Source organism: Hetaerina americana, unplaced genomic scaffold (genome assembly GCF_022747635.1).
Source record: "Hetaerina americana unplaced genomic scaffold, ioHetAmer1.1.p SCAF_4, whole genome shotgun sequence".
Classification (NCBI taxonomy): Eukaryota; Metazoa; Arthropoda; class Insecta; order Odonata; family Calopterygidae; genus Hetaerina; species Hetaerina americana.
In genome coordinates, this window is record NW_027286985.1 from 48,799,870 (window position 1) to 48,821,090 (window position 21,221).

General features: G+C 35.8%; 2 protein-coding genes across 3 annotated transcripts in view; one reads left to right on the forward strand and one right to left on the reverse strand.

Moving 5' to 3' along the window:
* The window catches only part of PAN3 (Poly(A) specific ribonuclease subunit PAN3), a 32,986-nt gene extending 18,292 nt beyond the window's left edge, over positions 1 to 14,694 (reverse strand). Inside the window, exons 1-6 of one of the 2 annotated variants that reach the window (XM_071589813.1) lie at positions 14,545 to 14,694; positions 13,289 to 13,387; positions 11,445 to 11,534; positions 7,351 to 7,749; positions 4,923 to 5,376; positions 1,937 to 2,221 (exon numbers count right to left, since the gene is read on the reverse strand). In XM_071589813.1, the coding sequence (XP_071445914.1) occupies positions 1,937 to 2,221; positions 4,923 to 5,376; positions 7,351 to 7,749; positions 11,445 to 11,534; positions 13,289 to 13,363 (1,303 nt within the window). In that variant the 5' untranslated portion in view covers positions 13,364 to 13,387; positions 14,545 to 14,694. Of the gene's footprint in view, positions 1 to 1,936; positions 2,222 to 4,922; positions 5,377 to 7,350; positions 7,750 to 11,444; positions 11,535 to 13,288; positions 13,388 to 13,924; positions 14,161 to 14,544 lie in introns of those variants that run through there. The other variant, XM_071589812.1, reaches the window with a different exon arrangement.
* A 38-nt stretch (positions 14,695 to 14,732) lies between these two features.
* On the forward strand, positions 14,733 to 21,016 carry veli (L27 and PDZ_signaling domain-containing protein veli). The gene is made up of 6 exons (XM_071589814.1): positions 14,733 to 14,877; positions 14,956 to 14,995; positions 15,089 to 15,130; positions 15,717 to 15,865; positions 16,130 to 16,339; positions 20,506 to 21,016. Exons 2-6 carry the CDS (start codon positions 14,959 to 14,961, stop codon positions 20,662 to 20,664), a joined length of 597 nt encoding a protein of 198 aa, XP_071445915.1. The 5' UTR covers positions 14,733 to 14,877; positions 14,956 to 14,958; the 3' UTR covers positions 20,665 to 21,016.
* Positions 21,017 to 21,221: the final 205 nt, after the last annotated feature.

Here is a 21,221-nt window from a genome sequence, read left to right on the forward strand (position 1 = left end):
ACAAACCTACGTAAAGAAGTATGAAAAAAGTCTATGCCATAGCATATTTGTCTCTCTAATCTCATTCTGGTTAGCATGTCCATGAAGTGACCAAATATTCTGTACGTACTAACCAAAGAAAATCAAAAACCAAGTTGGACTTTCTGTAGAAAGTGGCAGTCGGGCTAGGGGTAATGTAACTTAAAGGTGGGTAATTTATAACATTATAACTTATTACAGTTAATTCCACAACACCATCATAAGAGTACATGGCAAAACCTGTTATTTTATCAATATTACAAAAAAATTAATATCACGAGTAAATGCTAATACAGTGGAACCTCATAATACAAGCATAATCCATTCTTCTATCTTTCTCATGAAGCAAAACACGCACTCAGCAAAACAACTTTTTGCATATACATTAATGTAAGCAACAATAATGTGCTTCACGCCAAAAAATGTAAATAATGTACAAGGTTTATCCAGAGAAAATTATATGTACATTGTTCAGGATCATGGACCCTGTTCACCTTTTCTTCTTTTGCAGAATAAAGCAAACAGGATTGCGAACTTGATTTGAAAAATCAAAAGAGATCCAAAATAAATTGTTAATTATTTATGATACATATCTAATTCATTTTTACTAGACAGCTACCTAGAGACATATTTATGCAAATACTTCAACATTTGGTAAAAAAATGCAACTCTGAATGATCATTAAATAAATTTATGGCATGCATTACCACTCTTCCTATCTTCCTCCACTCCTATCTATCTCTTTAGTCTTGTCCATGTTCTAAAGGAAAAGGCCAATCGTTGATGTGCATACTAGATAAACCCACACTTACACCTTGTTTCTGCTTTTTAGTGAATTTACTTTTCATTTCTGTTATTTTTAATTTTTGTTCACTTCTGATTTTCTTTTCACAGATTTTTCTACGGGGTCAATTTTAAAACTGCACAATACATGATTAAACTTTACACAAAAAATTAGAAATAAAATGTTTGAGCGCAAGTCAGGAAAAATGTATGATCACTAGTGACACTAAGATGGTAGCAGGACTAGTGCTAGAGACAAACTGCAGTTGCAAGTGTGCAATGATTCTGGAAATTTCCCTCTCCTCATCACTTGTTATGCAAAAAGTCACTCTTACATTTAGTCCTTTTCGGGACCAATATTTTTGCTCATTACGCGAATTACTCGCTGTGAGAGGTGCTTGTTAAGGAAGGTTCCACTGTATTGAGTCATAAATACTGGAAAAGGAAAATTAGAATGGCTAAGACAGAAAAAGAAGGGCATCATGAAATAGGGATATGAAATTAAGAGAGGAAGGGTTACTAAATTACAAGAAAAATTTGCACTAGTTAAGGTGACATTTGAAACCCTGTTCAGGAAGAAATACATGAAATGTGCCCAAATATATAAGATGTTATTCAATAGATAATATCATTATAATCTGAGACCAAAACTTATGAAGGGACACCAAGCAATTCAGGTGAAGATATAAAAAATGGCACTAAAGGACTACAACAATATAGTTACTTTGCTCCTGAAGGAGCGATTCTATCATATTACATTAGCACTGCATTAAAGTGAATCTCAAAGTTCATAGCTTAATTGTGATATACATAGGAGCAGCAGGATTAATTGGTAATTAAAAATGTACCACCATGTGGCACTGTGAGTGTTAGGAAATATAATGATATTTTTTACCTATTTAGCGTACAAAGGTAGTACTGAATTTAAACCAATACAAATACTTTGACTTATTTAAACTGTGATCAATTTACTTTTGCGAGTAGTTCTTTCTACACATACAAGTTAAAATTGAAAATAAATATGACCAGAGTAAATGGTAATGATAAAATACCTAGGCGCATAAGTAACAAAAAAAACAATTCACTTCGATCTTTACACATGTTAAAGGGATTAGGACTCAAAGAGAATTCTTACCGTGTATCCTTTTGAGGCAGTAGCGGATTCCAGTCTTAGAGTGAGTTGCTTTATAGGTGGATGAAGGGTAGCCTAATGAAGATGACGATTTGTGGTGGTGGTGTACATGGTGAGAAAGCCTCTGGTGCGACTGAAGTGGATGATGTATAGAGTGACGTGGATGAAGTCCATGGTGACCTACATGACCTGGCGGTTGACCTATTGCTAGCCCTGTTAGGCCATTATTTGCAGTAAGAGCCTCTAGGGGGCAGAGGTCATGATAATTATCAACCTCAGTGGGCAAATCTGTGGGTAAAAACCAAGACGGGATCTCAGTTATGCATATAAGGAGAAATAATGCTTTGGAATTTCTTTAAGGACGAAAAAGGAATTATTCAGATCAAGGAAAATGCTCAATGAACATCCAAAACCTCCTATCAATGAACATAAATTTTGCAGAGTGTACAATCATTAAAATCAGAGAATTCATCATGTGATTCCTCCTGTACACTGAAATTAAATAAATGGCAAGGATGATATTCTGTCGTAAGGATGATGTCGTTGAGATGAGAAATATTCCTCACTAACTATCATCTACACCATGACTTAAACTTAAAAGCACAAACTGAGAATAATTCTAGTTAAAATACAAATGAAACATATTCTCCCAAAAAATATATTGGAAACCTTCAGTCATGTAACTAATTACAGTCCGATATGAAACAAAATGAAAAGAATTTACACCATTACTTTGAGAGTATATCTATTCCCATTCTAGTGTCACTAAATCATACCAACAAACTTACCTTACTGAATGCACAAGAAGAAATTAACATTAGAATTATTCAGATAATAAAAAACCCAGATAATATAGGAAGGTAAGGTGCAATCATAAATAACTTGAAGTTCTCAGTTCCACCGTTACCTTCTAACTTCATACATCCCCTTGCCTCAATTGAACTGGGCCGATGCAGGCCCAGCAAAAGTAACTTATATACTACATAGGTGCATACGTGATAAGATAAATCTGTACCTTAGATAATAAGAAACCTCAGTAAATAGTCTCGCTACTAAGAGAGACTAAGCATTTGCCACGGAGACATCATGATGCACACCATTTTTCAGGAGGGTTTAACAATATTAATATTCCAAAGAAACTGCGGGAGATGCCGCAACAGTAAATTTTAACGGAGTCATCCGCTAATGTGCATTTCAATGCAACAATTTCAGAGTGTAAAAATCATTCACCTTGACTGGGATTCGAACCCAGTCAAGGTGAATGATTTTTACACTCTGAAATTGTTGCATTGAATATTAATATTGTTTACCAATACCTATTATCATTCACCCACATTGAATGATCACTGAATTCTAGTGACAGGTGGTTGGCACCTTTTTTCTGTTCCAGGGCCAGTTCAGTTTTTTGCTTGTTTCCTGTTTTTTCTGATATTTCCGGGTAATTGATAGATATTAAACAATAGAATAGTCCAATAATTAAAGCTCAATTACCTTAAAATGATTTATTACCTGATTTCAGTTAAACAGATGGTTTATGAGAAGATTGATGCAATCACAAAGTTTTACAGGTACATACAAACTATGATTTTTAGTTTCAGAGTTAAAAGACGACCGCTTAAAATTTTCATACACGCAGTAGTATTTAGGGGTAGGTGACTATGAGCTAAGGTCATTTGCACTATTAGGGATGATCTGGAAAGGATGAAGGGTGGAGAGAAATCCAGCATCGGCATCAGCCTACTCTTAACGAAAGGCGCCAAGGGCAGCTTAACATCCCATCCAATGGACGGTGTCCACACTCAAAGAGCCCTCCACAAAGTACCTAATGTAGGGATTGGGATACCACTAAAAATATCTGCCACCACCGGGATGCAAACCCGGGCCTCTGGGTGGAAAGCCAGTACTTTATCCAACGCACCATCCCAATCCCCCTTTTTTTGTGCATATATACCACAAAATAAATATTTTATAATATCTTTTATAAAATGCTTACATAAAGAGTGCCCCACATTTTCATAACACTGTGGTCACGCAAAGATATTTAAAAACATAATAGTAGTCGACAATATTTTTTCCAGAGACACAACCAAGCTTTGAGATATTACATACATAAGCATATTTTCAAAAGAGAACCAATTCATATTCAATTGTTTCCGGCTCAACCTTGTGGAAATTCATGTTAATGAAATTAAAAATACAAAGTAACTTTCCACTGTTCTTTATTAGCGTACGACCGGTTTCAACGCTCCAGCGTCATCATCACTTTCCACTGTTCTTTATTAGCGTACGACCGGTTTCAACGCTCCAGCGTCATCATCAGGTACCCTGATGATGACGCTGGAGCGTTGAAACCGGTCGTACGCTAATAAAGAACAGTGGAAAGTTACTTTGTATTTTTAATTTCATTAGAACCAATTCATGTTTGAACTTTTTTCAATACATCAATATTAATGAGTTTTACAGGTTAGCTTTTGGCAAATTTGATACTTGTATCATTTTACACAAACTTAACCAATAAAGTATTATGCAAATGCAGTGTGGCTGAGCGGACACCTTAATGATTTCAATGATCAACATGCACTCAATCAATATTTTTAAAGAAGAAAGTAACATGAGGTATTACACTATCCTCTTGATCCAAGTGATATTGCAAATTAAGTGCATAATATTTTTCATATACAAATAACAAAGTAACAAACATTAGTATTTTCCCTATAAGAAATTAACATGCATTGAGATTTTGAAGAATAGGTTTAATATTTCTGAATAGCATCGCTGTACTAATGAAAGACTAGGAATCACCCCAGTGGCCAGCTGATTACTGCTAAAGAATAAATACAGCAAGCTAATAATCAATGCCGTATTTAATATAAATTTCTTCACAGTACCATATTGCTTGTGCCAGTAAAACATTTAAAAAATCAATGCTTAAAATCTTAGCACTATAATTCAAATACATTTAAAAAAAAACAAGAAAAATTCCACACACCTGGAAATTGCTCAGGATCAGGTTGTGCTAATGTCAGTGCATGCTTACGCAAGGTGTCAGCACGAAGTTCTTCCGTAACTAAGAACCAAGTGGAAACAGGAGGTGGTGCTGGTAAGGGCCGAAGAGTGGGGCCTGAAGGAGATGGTCCCGAGGATATGGCTGGCTGGGAAGTTACTGTGGGGGACGTAGGTCTAGGTGAGGAGGTAGGACCAGCCAATGGGGGTGAAGACCTCGGTGACGTGGCAGTCAATGGGGTGGTGCCTAGGTGTGAGGGGGGCCCTGGGTACACACGATATGCTGAGAACACAAGGGAAGGCCCTGTTGTGACAGGTGGCACAGATCCAGGTGGGCAGTGGGGAGCAACCTGCATTTGGTGGTGTAAGTTTAAGTGGGGGTGGATTGCTGCTGAATCACCTGCTGCTGGGTAGAAGTACGTTGTTCCTCCAACATTTTCCTGCAAGTAAACGGAAAAATATTCAATTATAAGGTCATAAACATGGAACATAAAATAATACAAATTACAAGAGCAAAACATGAACCATCAATCTTACAACTCCAAACCACAATTTAATTTCAAACATTCAGATCCAACCAAACTGTGAAAAACCTTTCAAAATTTACAGCATTGTAATAATACACATTTTTGTAATGCAGTTACAGAGGGTGTTGTTTTGCATCGTAGGATTTATTTTGTGGATATCATCCTTTCAGAAAGCAAGAGACTTGTCATAGCCCCGACAGCCAACTTCACCAAGTCAAAGTGTGCCATGATGGTGAATTAAGTCTTTGGCAGTGTGAGGACAAATGTGTAAAGATAAGAAAAGTATGGCATGAGGAGAAGATGAAAAGGGGAAATATTAAACACGGTATGAAGAGAGAGAAAGAGCATCTTGATCAATTATATATAAATGGATGGTCAGCTGAACCGCACATGGAAAATGCTTAGGGAGGTCAGCTCAGAAATTAATCTGGAGGAAGGGGGAATATTTCAGGTAAAAAGAAAATTAGGAAGAGAAAGCAAATTTTCAGATTGAAGAACTAACGATGAAAAGGAAAACCACATACCTCCATTTGAGGATTTGGATTAGAAAACAAAACAGCGCAAATTCTGAAAAAATAATACTACATCACTACAATTGCGCACCTGAACAAGAATAACAGCAATGGCGAGGTTGGTATAGTTTCAATCATATTAAAAATTTATCATTCTTAATTGTCCAAAGGAAGCCTGTAACTCATAAGCATAATATTGTTTCTTGACCACCAGATGCCCAGTAAATAAAGAGAAAATTCACCTCTAAGTATAAAAATAAAAAAATATTCAGGTACTACACTAAAAATGACCATCAACTAATTATTAGAATATAAAATAAAAATTTTCATAAAAAATGGGTAGGTCCTTCTTTTCACTTCAAGTATGAACTAGGGCTACAATTTGCCCTATCTCAAAGCTGTGCCTCTCATAAAAAAAGAATACGTAGATGAAAAGAGATGGGAAACTTTTGCAATGATCAAGGGAAATCTGTGAAGCCTGCTATTATAAAGAATTATAACAAGCACATGGGTTACGTGGACTAAACCAATAGAATGGCTAACAGTTATTTAATCAGCTTAAGAACATGGAAATAGACAAAGAAGTTCTTCTTCCACCTTCTCCTTTTGACAGTCTTTAACTTGTGGAATGCCCTGACATCCATCAGGAGCGAATTGAATCACTGGGAGTTCCACTTGACTCACAGTAAAAATCTTCCGGAGGAAGAATGGGAGGAATCATCCAAATTCATCGCCCATGAAGTCTTCTATCTCCCGTGTCACCTAATACTGTTTGCCTTGAGGCGAGAGATAACAAACATTGGGCCGAGAAGAGGAGAAAAGCCAGATGCTGCTTATGCTCCCTTCAAGATAAAAGAAACGTATACTGCTTTCTGTTGTTCGAAGTGCAATGTAGGACTCTGTGTTGATACTTGTTTCAGGAGTTACCACACAAAAACAAAAAAAGGAAAAATACTCATTTGTTGGGAAAGGGCTTGAAGGGCTTTAAAATCTATGAGGAAAAAGTAATAAAAAACCAAAATATTGTATTTTCTTGTAATTTTTAGTAATTTTCATTAAATTATTTTAATTTTAAAAAATTTGTGCAATGTTGAAACCAAAATTTAACAAAAATGCACATATTTTACACTAATATGCAATATATTTTTTCAAAGTATCTATAAATTTGACTAAGATAGAGCCTTAAAGGTAAGTACCTGCATCTTTGAAATTTAACACCCGGAAAAATTCTCTCCTGCAGGACCATCATTGCAAATTTCAATGCTAGCATTAAAATGTTAAACCCGACAAAAGTTCCAAATTCCTGTCAGATAAGAAAAAGCTGCTTTTTCAAAGCACTAAATTCCAATTGCAAAGCAGGAATGGCAATACAAACCTGATAAGTTGGCACTGGCAGAGCCATCTCCATTGTGGCTTTCTCCTCTAAGGCAGCTGGCATATTGGGTGAGGGAGAGCAGCGAATCCTTCCAGGGGAGGCTGTAGGCGAGGTGGACTGGTTGTGAACCTGCATGGGGGATGATGATATGGCAGTGGGCGAGGTACCCGCCTCGCCAGCTCTAAAACCACCCAAATTGTGGTGGAGAGGGGATGATGGGAGAGGAGAGACAGCCGGAGGCCCACCTCCCACTACTCTTCGGCGTGAGCTGGCACTGGGGGAGGTCGAGGCGGCCAGGCCAGGGAATGAACCAAGGAAGTTGGATGGCGGGAAGAAGGGTGGAGTTGGAGACGGTGGGGAATGCCCTGATCCACCTAGAGACAACCCTGAAGGAGGCACCTGTGCAAGGGCAGGAGAGAACCATCATTCAGAAAATAATAGGGAAACAATGTCTCCCATTTCACAACTTAAATGACCAATTACTGAAAAATCACTTGTGGAGATAGGGTTGGCATGGTGGCTTGTGTACTGGCTTCCCACCCTGAGATCTTGGGTTCAAATTCTGGTGGTAGCAGGTTTTTTCAGGGACATCTTGATCCCTATTAGGAAGTGTCATTTGGTAGTTTAAGTAGTCAAGGCCAGCTATAGTCATTTGCGCCATTACGAATGGATGGGAAAGAGGAAAGGTGGATGGAAACCTAGCATCGACATTAAACTACTCTTTCTCCAGGATTTGAACCCGAGCCCTCTGGGTGGGAAGCCCATTTGATAGCCACTGCACCATCCCCATACCAATTGGTGAGCACTTCAGTTGATTATATCAGATCTTTCAGATGGGATATTTAATTGTGGACCCATGCCAACATTAATTTATGTTAACACATATGCCAGATATCTCTATACCCTAAGCCCATTCCATGATTCTTCTCCATCAAATTACCCACTTATACCTAATAGTGTCAATGACCTCAGCTGCGGAGTGTCTTCCCTCATAACTACTATTACAATAATTACTTATAATGGATAATTATGATTTTGATACAGAAATGCAGACTATCAGCCGCCTTATGGTGTAACTGGCAATGTTTTAGTTGACTATTGTATGGGTCTGCATCCATGGTTAATATCCTGGTAGAGTAGGATGAGGTTAACAAATTAAAACATCCAAGAAGGGAGACTGAATGGAGTGGACAACAGGGCTAAGAGGGGATCTTAAATGACATTCTTCCAGTGAGCCAGGCTCTTCCACATACTTCCTCAAAGGTAAAGAAACTACAAAAATTTGGCTGACTGCAGGATTCATCTTAAAAACGAAAACTTGTCCAAACTGAAGAACTATGCCCTATAATGTGTTTCAACACTGGAAAAGTGAAAGGCATTAATTTCAAGGCATCTTAAACAGAGATTTATGAGCCAAGGTGCTCAAAGCGAGGCATTTCAGCTTGCAAGGATAACTTGCTCACTCACAGGTTCATTTTTCACCACACAATGCAAGAAAAACCTATCAATGGATGTGAGCAGATTATTAAAAGGCTTTTGACATCATTTCAAATTAGCTTCCAATTGCCATGTTGAAAATCATGAAAATCTACCCAGGTAATATTCTGGGAAACGTGCTTCATCCTTCCAGGAGAAGAGCAGACCATTTCAGAGAGGTGGTGACATTTCACTGTACCGCGTACCCAGGCGATAACTTTTGTGTGATTTGCACCGATCTCGTTCATAAGATCATCAACAGTCCAAAAAGTATTTTTAGGAGATTTAATCAATTATCAATGATTTTACTTTTCATTTCAACAGTCATTTTTTATTTTTATTCTCTTATGGTTTTCTTTTCACAGATTTTTCTTTAGGTCAATTTTAAAACTCTGCACAATATATTATTGAAATTCACACAAAAAATTACTATACATATGTTCGAACACAAGTTTGGAAAAATGTATGATCACTAGGGACGCTATGATGGTAGTGGAAATGGTGCTAGAAAAAAGCTGCACTAGTAGATGTGCAGTGAATAAGGGAATTCTCCTCATCACTGATTATGCAAAAAGTCACTCACGAAGCAAGGTGTTTCCCGGACCAATATTATTCAAACTACTCCCTTAGCAAAATTCAGGTTAATCAAGATTCCACTGTAATAGAATAGCAAGCATAAGACAATGGATATCCAAAAGAGTAGAAAGCATTTACACTAATAATCGTATTTGAAAATGCACATTGCGATAAACTCATTTTGCTTGAGTGAACGTAAGTCTTCCAGTGTCTCTCAGAAGATAAATAATGGAATGCCATAATTACAAGTGTGGATTTGAATTACCAAATTTCCTAAATACTTGATACAGCTTTTTCTTTTCCCTTACAAAAACACTTTTAAGTGCATCATGCTCCAATGTCTTTCCTATTTCATCTGAATAAGATTACCTTTTCAGCTGCTATGTTATCTCCAGTTATCTTACTTCATGTAATAAATATTTTTAATGACATTTCTCGTAAATGCTTCAACACAGGAATCATACAACACAAATTAAATAATAGACAATGTCTGTATTTTGCCCACAATGCCAGCACACATCATGTATGCATTTCCTTACCTTAAAACATAAAGGGAACCATAAAAGGTTAAGGATTATGATGTGAAAAATTCATGGTTGGAGTACCACAGCAAGCCTAAGGCTTCATTCTTGCTATAGTGATCTCACTGTAGTAATCTCAAAAGCTATCGATTATAATAGTTCAACTCCAGCTCTTGTATACACACATATCTTTATATAAGTAAAAAAATAGCTTATGACTTAATTTTACATAAAATTATGAAGTTACCTCTTGCCAGTTAAGTGTTAGATTGTTCAGTAATTAAAGCTGTCACTACATGGTCACTTTGAATCTCTGAAATTATCTGTGGAAAACTGATTCACATTTTCAATTGCAATTTGTTGGATGTGGATTTTAATAGATTTTTAGTTTTTCACAGCAAATAACTTCAATATTAATAATTGAAGAGAATCAATCTTCTACTCTAATAATTGTATCCTAAGACACATTGATTGGGCATCTCAAAAGAGAAAGAGTGATACTACAAATGACATTATAATGGAGTCCCTAAATAGATGGAAAATTTCCTTGAGAAAGAATGTTGAAAAAGAAGAAATATACCAAAATTAGAAATATTTTGAAAATTACTAAGTAATTTCTACAACTAAAAATATCCCAATTATGGAGTATTTATTTACCATGGTGATTTCTTTCCAAAATGGAAATAATAGCTACTACTTCTACGTAGATTTTTGGTACATGATTAAAAATTAAATCCAAAATCAACAAAATTAATTGGTTAACAGTAAAGAAAGAATACATTCCAGAAAAAATGGAATGTCATAGACATACCTACACAATAAAAATCGCATTGTCTATGATAATGTATTAACAGATAAATTTTGAAATCAGGAGGGCTCATTAATAATAATTCATTATTTGAAGTTAAAAAAATAGTGATGAGTACATTAAAACAATTTAATGTAACTGTGTGATATTTATATTTAACAGAAAAATGGCCAAATGCTTATTCACATGAGATTTACCTATTAGACCACATTCAGCTTGAGCCATAGTTACTGTATTGACTACATTCCTGTATATGAGTCTAATTGAGTACAACCTGTCTTGTGTGATACAAAATTCAATTCTTTCTTTCACAAGTATAAGATATTGAGAGAGAGTCACTAGTTCTTTTTTAATTAAATTTAAAAAGTTATTTTCTTCAAGCATCCACTAGTATTTAGCCGTGAAATAACATTAAAATCAAGGTTTTACTTTTATAAGCCATGTTTTTATGAATTTAGGTTTTATTCAAGGATTCAAGTGGGATACCGAGAACATAGCGATTCTTAGCATTCAGTCCTGAGATGAGATGTGAGAGAAAATGAGATGACAAGCTGGTGATTGGAGCTTAAATTAAAATCTCCGGATAAAAAGAACTAATATGTACAAAGATGTCATAAACTTAAAGTTTAGTTTATAAAGAGTAAAAGGATTTTCAGTGTTCCAGAAAAATATCTTATAGTTTTATTTCATCTGACATTCTTATTAGGCCTTACCTTTTTTTCTATGTTTAATCCAGAGATACCTTTGGCCAATGTATTGCTAGCAACAGATGAGGGATGGCTGTTTATTGCTGACTGATGGCTCTGTAATGATTTTAAAAGAATGCAGGCAACTGGTATTACTAAATGAATCAAGATGGCATGGCTAAAGTAAGACTTTTGGATACTTTTCTGTAGAAAGCTACAATTTGATGATTTAGTCATCCCTGTCATTACCATGTTTAGATAAATTGACAGACAAAGGTTTCAGTGCAATTTTTTCCAATTAAATCCATTTAAAGTTTTAATAATACGAGTGGCACAACAGATCCTTTCAAAGGCGATCATATAAGAAACTGTTAATCTAAGGAAAAAAACTAAGAATGAAACAGAAGTGCAAAAGCCTGCATGTAGATCTGCTCCATTCGTCTATCAATTGGCTAATACTTTTTCAGCGAACTTGGAGGATTAGCAGGTGATTGCATTTACAGGGAGGCTAAGTTGAGGACAAGGGACAAGAGAAGCAAACTTAAAAGAGCAAAATGGGAAATTACAGGGAAGGAAAACACAAGAGGGGTACTTACAGTACAACATTACTTCTCTTTGCAAAGTGTGCACAAATAAGCCCAATTTAGGTAAAATTAAAGGATTCTTTGTCAAAACAAATTGTTAACATTCCACCACTAGTATAAAACTACCCCATGATAAATTAGTTCAATGCCATGGGGCTTAAAAATTCCCACATTACAATGATGAAATAAAATGACAGCATGTAATCCACTCTTTAAAAGCAAAACATACAATACACAAGAGGCTGGCTAATTCAAAATGACTTCCTAAATGGATAATATTGATGCCAACTTATATAATTGGCGTCACATGCTAGTCTTGTGCCCAATAAATTTAGCCCACCATTTCTTATCCCATCTTATATCTACACACATATTTTCGACTTATTATATTACTCAGGTGAATGCTAACATGGGATATATAAATATTATCAAACTAAAATGTTAAAATAACAATTATTCAATTATTATATTCATCACAACATTATTCTTATAAAATAATTTCTAAATAAAAGTCAAATTTTCATCGAATTTTACTTGATCGTACATGGAGGTCAATCAAGCAAAATGGTATGACTCACCCTCCTTATACCAGAAACCTCCTTAGACGTCTAAGAAAAATGTATTTTACTAAGCAAAACATATATGAGCAAAGCTTTGATCCTCTGGACATGCAAAAAACTACTATTTCATGCATTTTGGTCTAAGCTAAAATAAGGTTCACTTCAGCAATTATAACCTGAGCTTCCTAACAATAGCACTATATAAGAGATGATTTGTAACTAAAGCAATGCATTAGAAAAAGTTAATTAAAATGCAGATGAAACAAAGCATACTTGACTCAGTTTTAACTTTCTAAAAAACTGAGAAAAACCTGAATATTCTATTATGCACAGGTGGAACTTGCACATTTTCAATAAAAGCATTGGGCTGGGTCGATTGAAGCTCGAGGGTACAGGTGTCTGCTAGGGAAAGTATAAAAACATACAAGTGGGTAAAAATGCTGATCATTCTGCTAATATTCTATAAGTTTTGATATAAAATTTTCTCAAACAGGTCCGAAATTTTGCAAAAGCGTGCATTAATTAAATACGGCGTGCAGTCCAAACAGTTGTTAAATTAAGTATTTTAAAATGCCTAGTAATTATGGTAAATCATTTTCTACACTACAATCATGCTGATTCAATGCTCACAAAATCTCAGCATCGTAAAATAAGAGGAAAATCAAGAAAATAATGGATTGCATTTCAAACCTCAAAAGTAGCCTATGGAGATCGGAATAATGATTACCATATATGTAGCCAACTTGGATTCTTGAGGAACCCCATTTGATTGCTGGGAAAATGCTAAGAACAAGGGATCCATTTCCACAGCTTCGCCTCGAACACCCTCCAAGAAAAACAAATAGGTTAATATTACAAGTATTGCGCTCTCTGACACACATGCAGTCCAGTAACAGTTTGTCATCTTATACACCCAATTACTGGGTTGACAACACTACGAGGTATTTTCACAATAAGAGGTCCTCGCATACAATCGCTATTTACTAAAAGCGTCGAAGTTCCACGTAGAAAACTAAAACGGCGGCAATGAAAACTTAGTGAACTGAGGCGTATCGTCATCATGATTATTTGATGTAAAATCATGTCACAATAGCTAAGAAATAGCAGCTAAATCTACAATACTTCAGGAGAGCTTCTAGAATAGTTGTTTCAATAAATAATTTAAAGCTATAATTCGGGCTTCGTTTAACCAAGATTGCCAGAAATGAACTGCCTAAAACACTTTAAAAAACCAACCAGAGTCATACCGTACCGAATGCACAACTTTAAATCGCTAAATGTTCGAAGTCACAGTTCCCATCGTCCATGAATCCCCAAGACATATGTCTACACTAAGTGTACCAAATTTAAAAATCATACTAACTGAAAACATTTAAATCACTCTATGGAAACACGTCGGCGGTGAAGGCATTCTCTTGCACCACGTTACAACGTTTCGACATATTCCAAATTCGTTATATATGTCCTTTGTTTTCTAAATTCTCTTGCCAAACAGTCCCAAGAAAAATAACATCGATATTTAGTTAGTACTGAATCGACGTTATGTTAGCGCTGCGGTTGCTGCACTTTCTGTAGTTTGACAGCAAGTCAGATTAACGTTTTCCTCTTATTAAGTTAAAATAAAATTCTGCTACGGATATAAAATCAACTTATTAAATAAAGCATAGAGCTCCTCTTAAAAATGTTGCTTAATCAATAGGAATTACTTTCGAAATGAAAAATTTTCTTGCGTAAATTTCTCAGCTATGTGCGCATTACTGAGTGCGCACTCAATTTGAACTTCATGAACCCGTGGTATTCCATACTGAAGCGCGCTTAAGTAAAATTTGCACATACTTTAAGATACAGTTGTGAGATTTCCTAGAGCAGTATCCTATAACCATGACAAAAACCAAGGTTTACATTGTTTTGGCTACAACAGCCTCAATTCTACACCAGACTTGATAGTGTATAAAATATTAACTTAATATTTAGCTCTCTCACCGAAAAGTGCTTAGTCGTAAGTTGCACGAGGTTAAGCTGAATCGAGCATGATCAAATCGCAGCCAACGATATTGAAAGTGAATAAATGATGGACATTAAAACACATTAAAATCATAAGTGCACTTTCTCGACGATGGAGTTCATGGAATCGTTGTTGTGGCAGTAGTATCGCCAAAACAGTACCAACTTCCTTCGATACGTTCGATATGCATCAGATAGCGCCAAGTGGTGGAATTTCTTGGTACTTCTCTCTTCGTTGTTGCAGCAATGTGTGTTGTTTAAAAGTCGGGAGATATTTGATCAAATTTTCACTGAGCGAGGTCATTGGAATCGGTAAATTAAATACTGGTCGTTTTTTTCAAACTGTAAGATTTCAGTTTTTCTCATTATCGTAATATTAATTTTTTCCAGGACATGGCAGCTGCTGGTGAACCCCTCACCTTGGCAAGAGGTAAGGCGAATATTATATAGGCGGGAGTGCTTATTGTTTATGTGACACTTTAATGTGTTCTAACTCATTCATGCATACGTTTTCTATTGCAAGATATCAAGAGATCTATAGAACTCCTGGAGAAGTTACAGAAAAGTGAGTTATTTATTGACTTCAACCATTATTGTAAACATTTTGTTTTGCTTTCCGCTAAAGCTGTAAATTGCCAGCAAACCGCTTGCTAATATCATTGAGCGGGTTAATGTTTATATTATTGATTTCAATTACGTATTTTTGCTACACAAGTAATTTTAAGTCCCAGGTATTGTTGAGTACTATTACTATCGTGGGATAGCAAAACAATGTATCGTATTTCGGCATATGTTCAGGAGAACTGGCATACATCTAATTGTTGGATACAATAGTATTTCTTGATGGTACCCTTTGAATATCACCTGTAGCCCGTTTCTCAAATCTACTAGTCAGTTTAATAGCCCTTCTAATTTGCACTTAAGGAGTTGTCTGATGGAAATATTTAGCACAGCACTTTTTGCTGGCCTGCATTACACAACATGCCAATTTGAAAGTTTTTTGTAACGTTTGATTATTCATAGGATTTGCATATTTTAGTCATAAGTCCCCGGTGTTAATCTCTATTAAGAATGCATTAAAAACCTAATGTAAAAAATTAGCGGTATGCGTCTCCTGTTTTATTCATCCAAGTTCTATTTTGTGACTATAGGTGGAGAAGTACCTGCCACTAAACTGGCTGCCCTGCAAAAGGTCTTTCAGAGTGATTTCTTATGTGCAGTACGTGAAGTTTATGAACATGTATATGAGACTGTGGATATTCAAGGTTCCCAAGATATTAGAGCATCTGCAACTGCAAAGGTGATTTTCAACTTGTTTTCAATCATTTAGTGGTCATTTAATCTTTTCTCTCATTCAATAAATTCATAATTTCATGAAAGCATTACTTAGGAGCTTATGGAACATGAACTGAGGACATAAACAAGAATTGCTTCCACCACGCCAAGCTGAAAACTTTGACTTATAGTGAAACATGAGTGGAATCATTTGTTCTTCATAAATTCTCCAATGGTGGAATGTTTCCATTACTTGATTTTGAATTGACAATTATTCGTCTGTTTGCAGGCAACTGTGGCAGCATTTGCAGCTTCTGAAGGACATGCCCATCCACGTGTAGTTGAGCTTCCAAAGACTGAAGAAGGTCTTGGGTTCAATGTAATGGGTGGCAAGGAACAAAATTCTCCCATTTACATCTCTCGTATAATACCAGGAGGTGTAGCTGATCGTCATGGTGGTCTCAAGAGAGGTGATCAACTTCTGTCAGTCAATGGGGTGGTATGTCTCCTAAATTTTTAATTTAAAAACTTTTTAATGTGAATGTGAGGAGTTTTAGTCATGATCCTCAGTGTAAAACATCAGATATGTCTTAAGGTGTTTTTAAATAATTTTATCTACAATTTGTCTGAAACTAAATTATGGATAGTAGTGTTGGTCTATTGGTGTATTCGTGTTTTTTGCAAAGATAAATGTTGGGTCTATATTTGATGGTATTGTCTATTACGCAGGAACACCCGAGGGTAGGCTAAAAAGTAATGCCCACATGCTTGTAGACCACAAGCAAAATCAATAGCAAGATCAGGCAAAAAGTGATTAAAGTACTATTCGTAAGGTTCAAAATCATATATTTATTTTTCAACATAGTCAAGTTTTTTCTTTCTATCACTGAAAAACTCTTCTGACTTCTCTTGAATACAGGACTTGACAGCTGCCTTCACCTCATCGGCCGAGGTGTAATGCTTGCCCTTGAGGTTTCTTTTGAGTAGCGGCAAAATAGAAATCGCTAGGCACAAGCTCGGGGGAATGTTGCGGATGTGGAATAGGTTCAAATTTGAGGTCCCATACAGCCTCTCCAGTTGCGGCGAGGTGTGTGGTCGAGTGTTGTCACGTTTCAAGATTATTGGCACCAGGCCACCTTTAACATGGCAACCTCGACCAATATTGTTTGCTATGTGCTTTTGAGTATTTCGCCAGTCATTTTGAATTAAATATTGGACGAGTTTACTATGTTTATCGTCTGTGGCAGTGATCAGACGTGCGCGTGTTTCATCAACAATTATGGCTTTTCCAGGCTCGCAACCACAAAATTTTACTATCCATTGGTTTACAGTAGACCTACCAACAGCATAGTCACCATTAACAGCCTTTAAACGACAATGAATCTCAGTAGGAGTCATTTTTTCAGCGGTTAAAAATTCGATAACAGCACATTGTTTAACTCTCATTGACATAACACTAGAACACATCTCTGTACTGCAGCTTCTCGAAATACATTGGATGGATTTAAAGACCTAAAACCTGTGTATGCATGTTGAGGGGGGATGTTACTTCCCCATACCCAGGAGTGCTTCTGAAGATCATTTTGTTTGTGTTCTGCTAGTGTGTGTGCATTAGTTTTCAGCCTACCCTCGTATTTAGCTCTTCTCTTTAGTGCTTAGTCATTTGGGAACTATTGTTTAGCTTCCTAGAGAAGTTTTGCATTACTCTGAACCTGAAAAACTGTCAATGTTAATCACTATAAAACCATAAATACTGTAATCAACCTGAAGGTCCGCTTGGTGGGTGATGGTAGAGTTCACTCCGTACTAAGACGGAAGGCGTGTGATATTCATACATCAGGCTAGCGGAGGCAGTTCCTTTCCCTGTTCCGGTTATGGTTTCCCAAGAAGATCTGATACCCTTAAAATCACATAGTTAGGGTGGAGCTGCAGGTGCCCAGACTTGCCCGGGAATCGAAACTGGGACCTCCCGGTCAGTAGTCCAACACTCTACCCCCTGGACTACCGCGACCCACAAAAGTAATAACTATAATAAAGTAAAATTGCTACCTTCAACAGTTATTTGAAGTGTATAAAGGAAGAATAATGTTTTGGTATTGGGAAACAAGGATTAGACTTCTGTAGTTTTTGAATACTTTATAGATCTCATTTGGTAGTAAGCAACTTTTTGAAATTTGCTACAGACCATTTAACTATTACTTTGCATAACCATCATATATTTAAATTGCTTTTTTGTCAGTTATTTGGTAGTATTCCTTGGTAAAAGCTAAGGTAAGATGGCAGGAGAGAGTTGAAAAATCTAGAAGTGATAGGGAGATAATGATTTTGTCACTCTTTAATCCTTTATCACAGGGCAAAACTGACCAATGTACAGTTAAATGTATAAGAAATAGAAAAAATAATGAATAGGTTGTGCATAAAAATATTTCAATAATTTGACAATGTGATTGAAGGATAATGAATTCTTAAATTCAATTTTGAGAGTGGAAATGAATGCAACTAGCGAAAAATATCGCTATTTTTTTAGACCATAGCAGTTCCCGTAAACTTTTTTTTGTCATTAGATGGTGAGCAATTGGTATTTTTTTCATTTTTTGATGGTGTGTCTTGGTGAACATGTGCTCTCATTTGCAAATGGATTAATATCCATAAGCATAAATAGATTATTAGCAAAAGATTAGGCAGCAGCTTTCTGATTATACTATTATGCTGTCTCTACCAGTACTGTCTGAACATTAAGGTCATTACATTGACAGCATGGTCAGAGAAGCTTGTGCATGGTATAATGTTTTTCATGTGATGTTACCTGGAAGAATAATTGTACCAAAAAAATAAATGTAAAAGCCTATAGTCTAGTATTCAAGTAATGTTCGATAAGTAATAAATACCATATTCAGGCAGTGACATTCATGAGGTGAAGACAGAGCACACTTAGTGTTGAAGGTCTCAATTAGAAAACGTTATATTACTAACTACTAAACATATGAAATAATTTCAAACAGCAACTAGTATATTATATTTGTATGCGAATGCTCCAGCTATGGGATAGCTGAACCTAATCGGAAAAGCATAGAATCAATAGGCAAAGGTTGAAGAAAATGTCAATTGTATTGATTATTTTACATGTTTATTCTGAAAAACATGCCAATAATCTGTTAGCACTTATTCACATGCACAATGTTCTTAAAGTTACTGAATTAGTTGTAGTTTTGACGTGATAATTCAGGCGTTCTCTTAAAAATTCAGATATTATCACATTATGATACTACAGTTTACTGAATGATAGCCAGTCAATGAGTTCAACCCAATCAAGTTTTGAGTTGAAGTCCAAATTGTACTTCAGTACTGGTTTACTCTCAGAAGGGTCAGTGAGTTCAGTACTAAGGTTGAGAGTTTTACCTCAAGTATGCTTAATAATATTGGATGAAACCATGAATACAATAATCAACCCAAAGGTTGGTTTGGTAGGTGATGGCAGAGTTTTCACAATACTAAGACCCCCAACCGTGATCTGTGAAATTGCTGGGGGGTCAGTTCCTTTCACTGTGCTGTTTATGGTTTCTGGGAAAGATTTGGGACCTGAAAAATTATGCTTCTTGGGTGGAGCTAAGAGTGCATGGGTATAGAACCCAGACCCTCGAGTGAGTAGCTCTAAATCCGGATTGCAACTCCTCAAGAGCTATCAGAATATTGGATATATGCCTAGAGGTCATTATTCTTTTGATGTAGTAGGACTGTAAATTAAAAGTTGATGACTACAAAAAGGTACCACCATACGGAAAAACAACATCTGTAAACAGCAAAGAGTAACGTGCATCTTTGTACAGAAATATTTGTAACTTCTCAGCTGGCATTGATTAGAGCAGTTACATAATGCCATATTTGTAGCATTATAGTTTACTTAATTAGATTTCCAGTTATACTCTTTTCCTCAGTATGAGGTCTTCTTCAAAATTGGTCTTATTATTTATGTAACATTAGGAAAAAAGGACATATATACAAAGTACTGTAAACTACTTGAGGGTTAAATAGAACTTGCTAGAAGAAATAAATTAAACAGATACTAAAAGGCATCTGTCAAAGTTAACCTGCTCATAATGACCGAAAAGAAAAGCTACGTCGACAAGTTAATTTTTAAGTTGTCATGCCAAATTGAAAAATGAACTTTCAGGTAAGGTTATTTTAATGAGACCAAAGATTTTTTTTTCAATGCACCTGGAGGCCCATGTTTTCCTCAGTAACTAGCTTAAAATGTTTCAGGGGGCATTATTGTAAGTCAGATGTACTGCAGGGTACAGGGTTTGAAGTTGCATAGACTAATCAGCTGGTACCAATATTCATCCTGAATTTACCATGTAGTCACATTCATGTCATAAAAGCTTAATTATGAGGTGTTGACTTTGATTATGTGCTTGTTTGGGAGCTTAGAAGCCTATGTTGTTGTAAAATTGCATTCATTGGCAGCCATTCATTCATAACACTGAGGACATAGGAGCTGATCATGCTTATGGTCTCAACTGCAATAAACTTTACTGGATTCATTCTTAAGATGAGGATTTTTTGACTCTAAAACCTTATCAGATTGTTTATATTTAATAAATTGATGTGGAATGGAACTATTGTTGAAGGGTTCATTTTAATTTTCTGTCTCCATTTCATTATTAGTCTGTGGAAGGTGAGAATCATGAAAAAGCTGTTGAGCTGCTCAAAGCTGCACAGGGTTCTGTAAAGCTTGTGGTCAGATACACTCCTAAAGTATTGGAAGAAATGGAAATGCGTTTTGATAAGCAGAGGGCAGCTCGTCGCAGGCAGCAGTACCAGTGAAATCATTGACTTCATTTCTTGTTAGTTATTAACCAAATTCTACTATTCCAATGTAAGTTCATGTTTTTGCAATTTCAAATTCATGTCTCTATAATATTGGTGTGCACTTGGAGCAGTGATTGTTATTACCACATGTGGTATTTCTCATTTAATAAATTATGAACTTAGTGCTATTTTTACTGTTTTGTCATAACTTATATCATTTCCTCATAATTTTTTATATTATGAATTTCCTCATGGAAGTGTGCTAACTTTATCATCAAACTGTTGTAATATTCTATGTGGTTTTTATGTGTATTATTGAGAGTACTGTAGCATTATTTGTTATTAATGAATAAAAGTTTTATTTATATTTTTCCATGTTTTCTTTGCTTTTCCTAATTGTATATTGTCTTGGTATGGAGAAGATAATTTATAAAATAAATGTGAATAAATTTAAAAATACAAGTAGCATACAGGTTATGAATGCTATTAGTGTTCAACTGTAGTGATGTATGACTGGTCATATTAACCCTTCAAGCCGGAATAGGAATTTAAATGGTTGGGCCTTACTCACA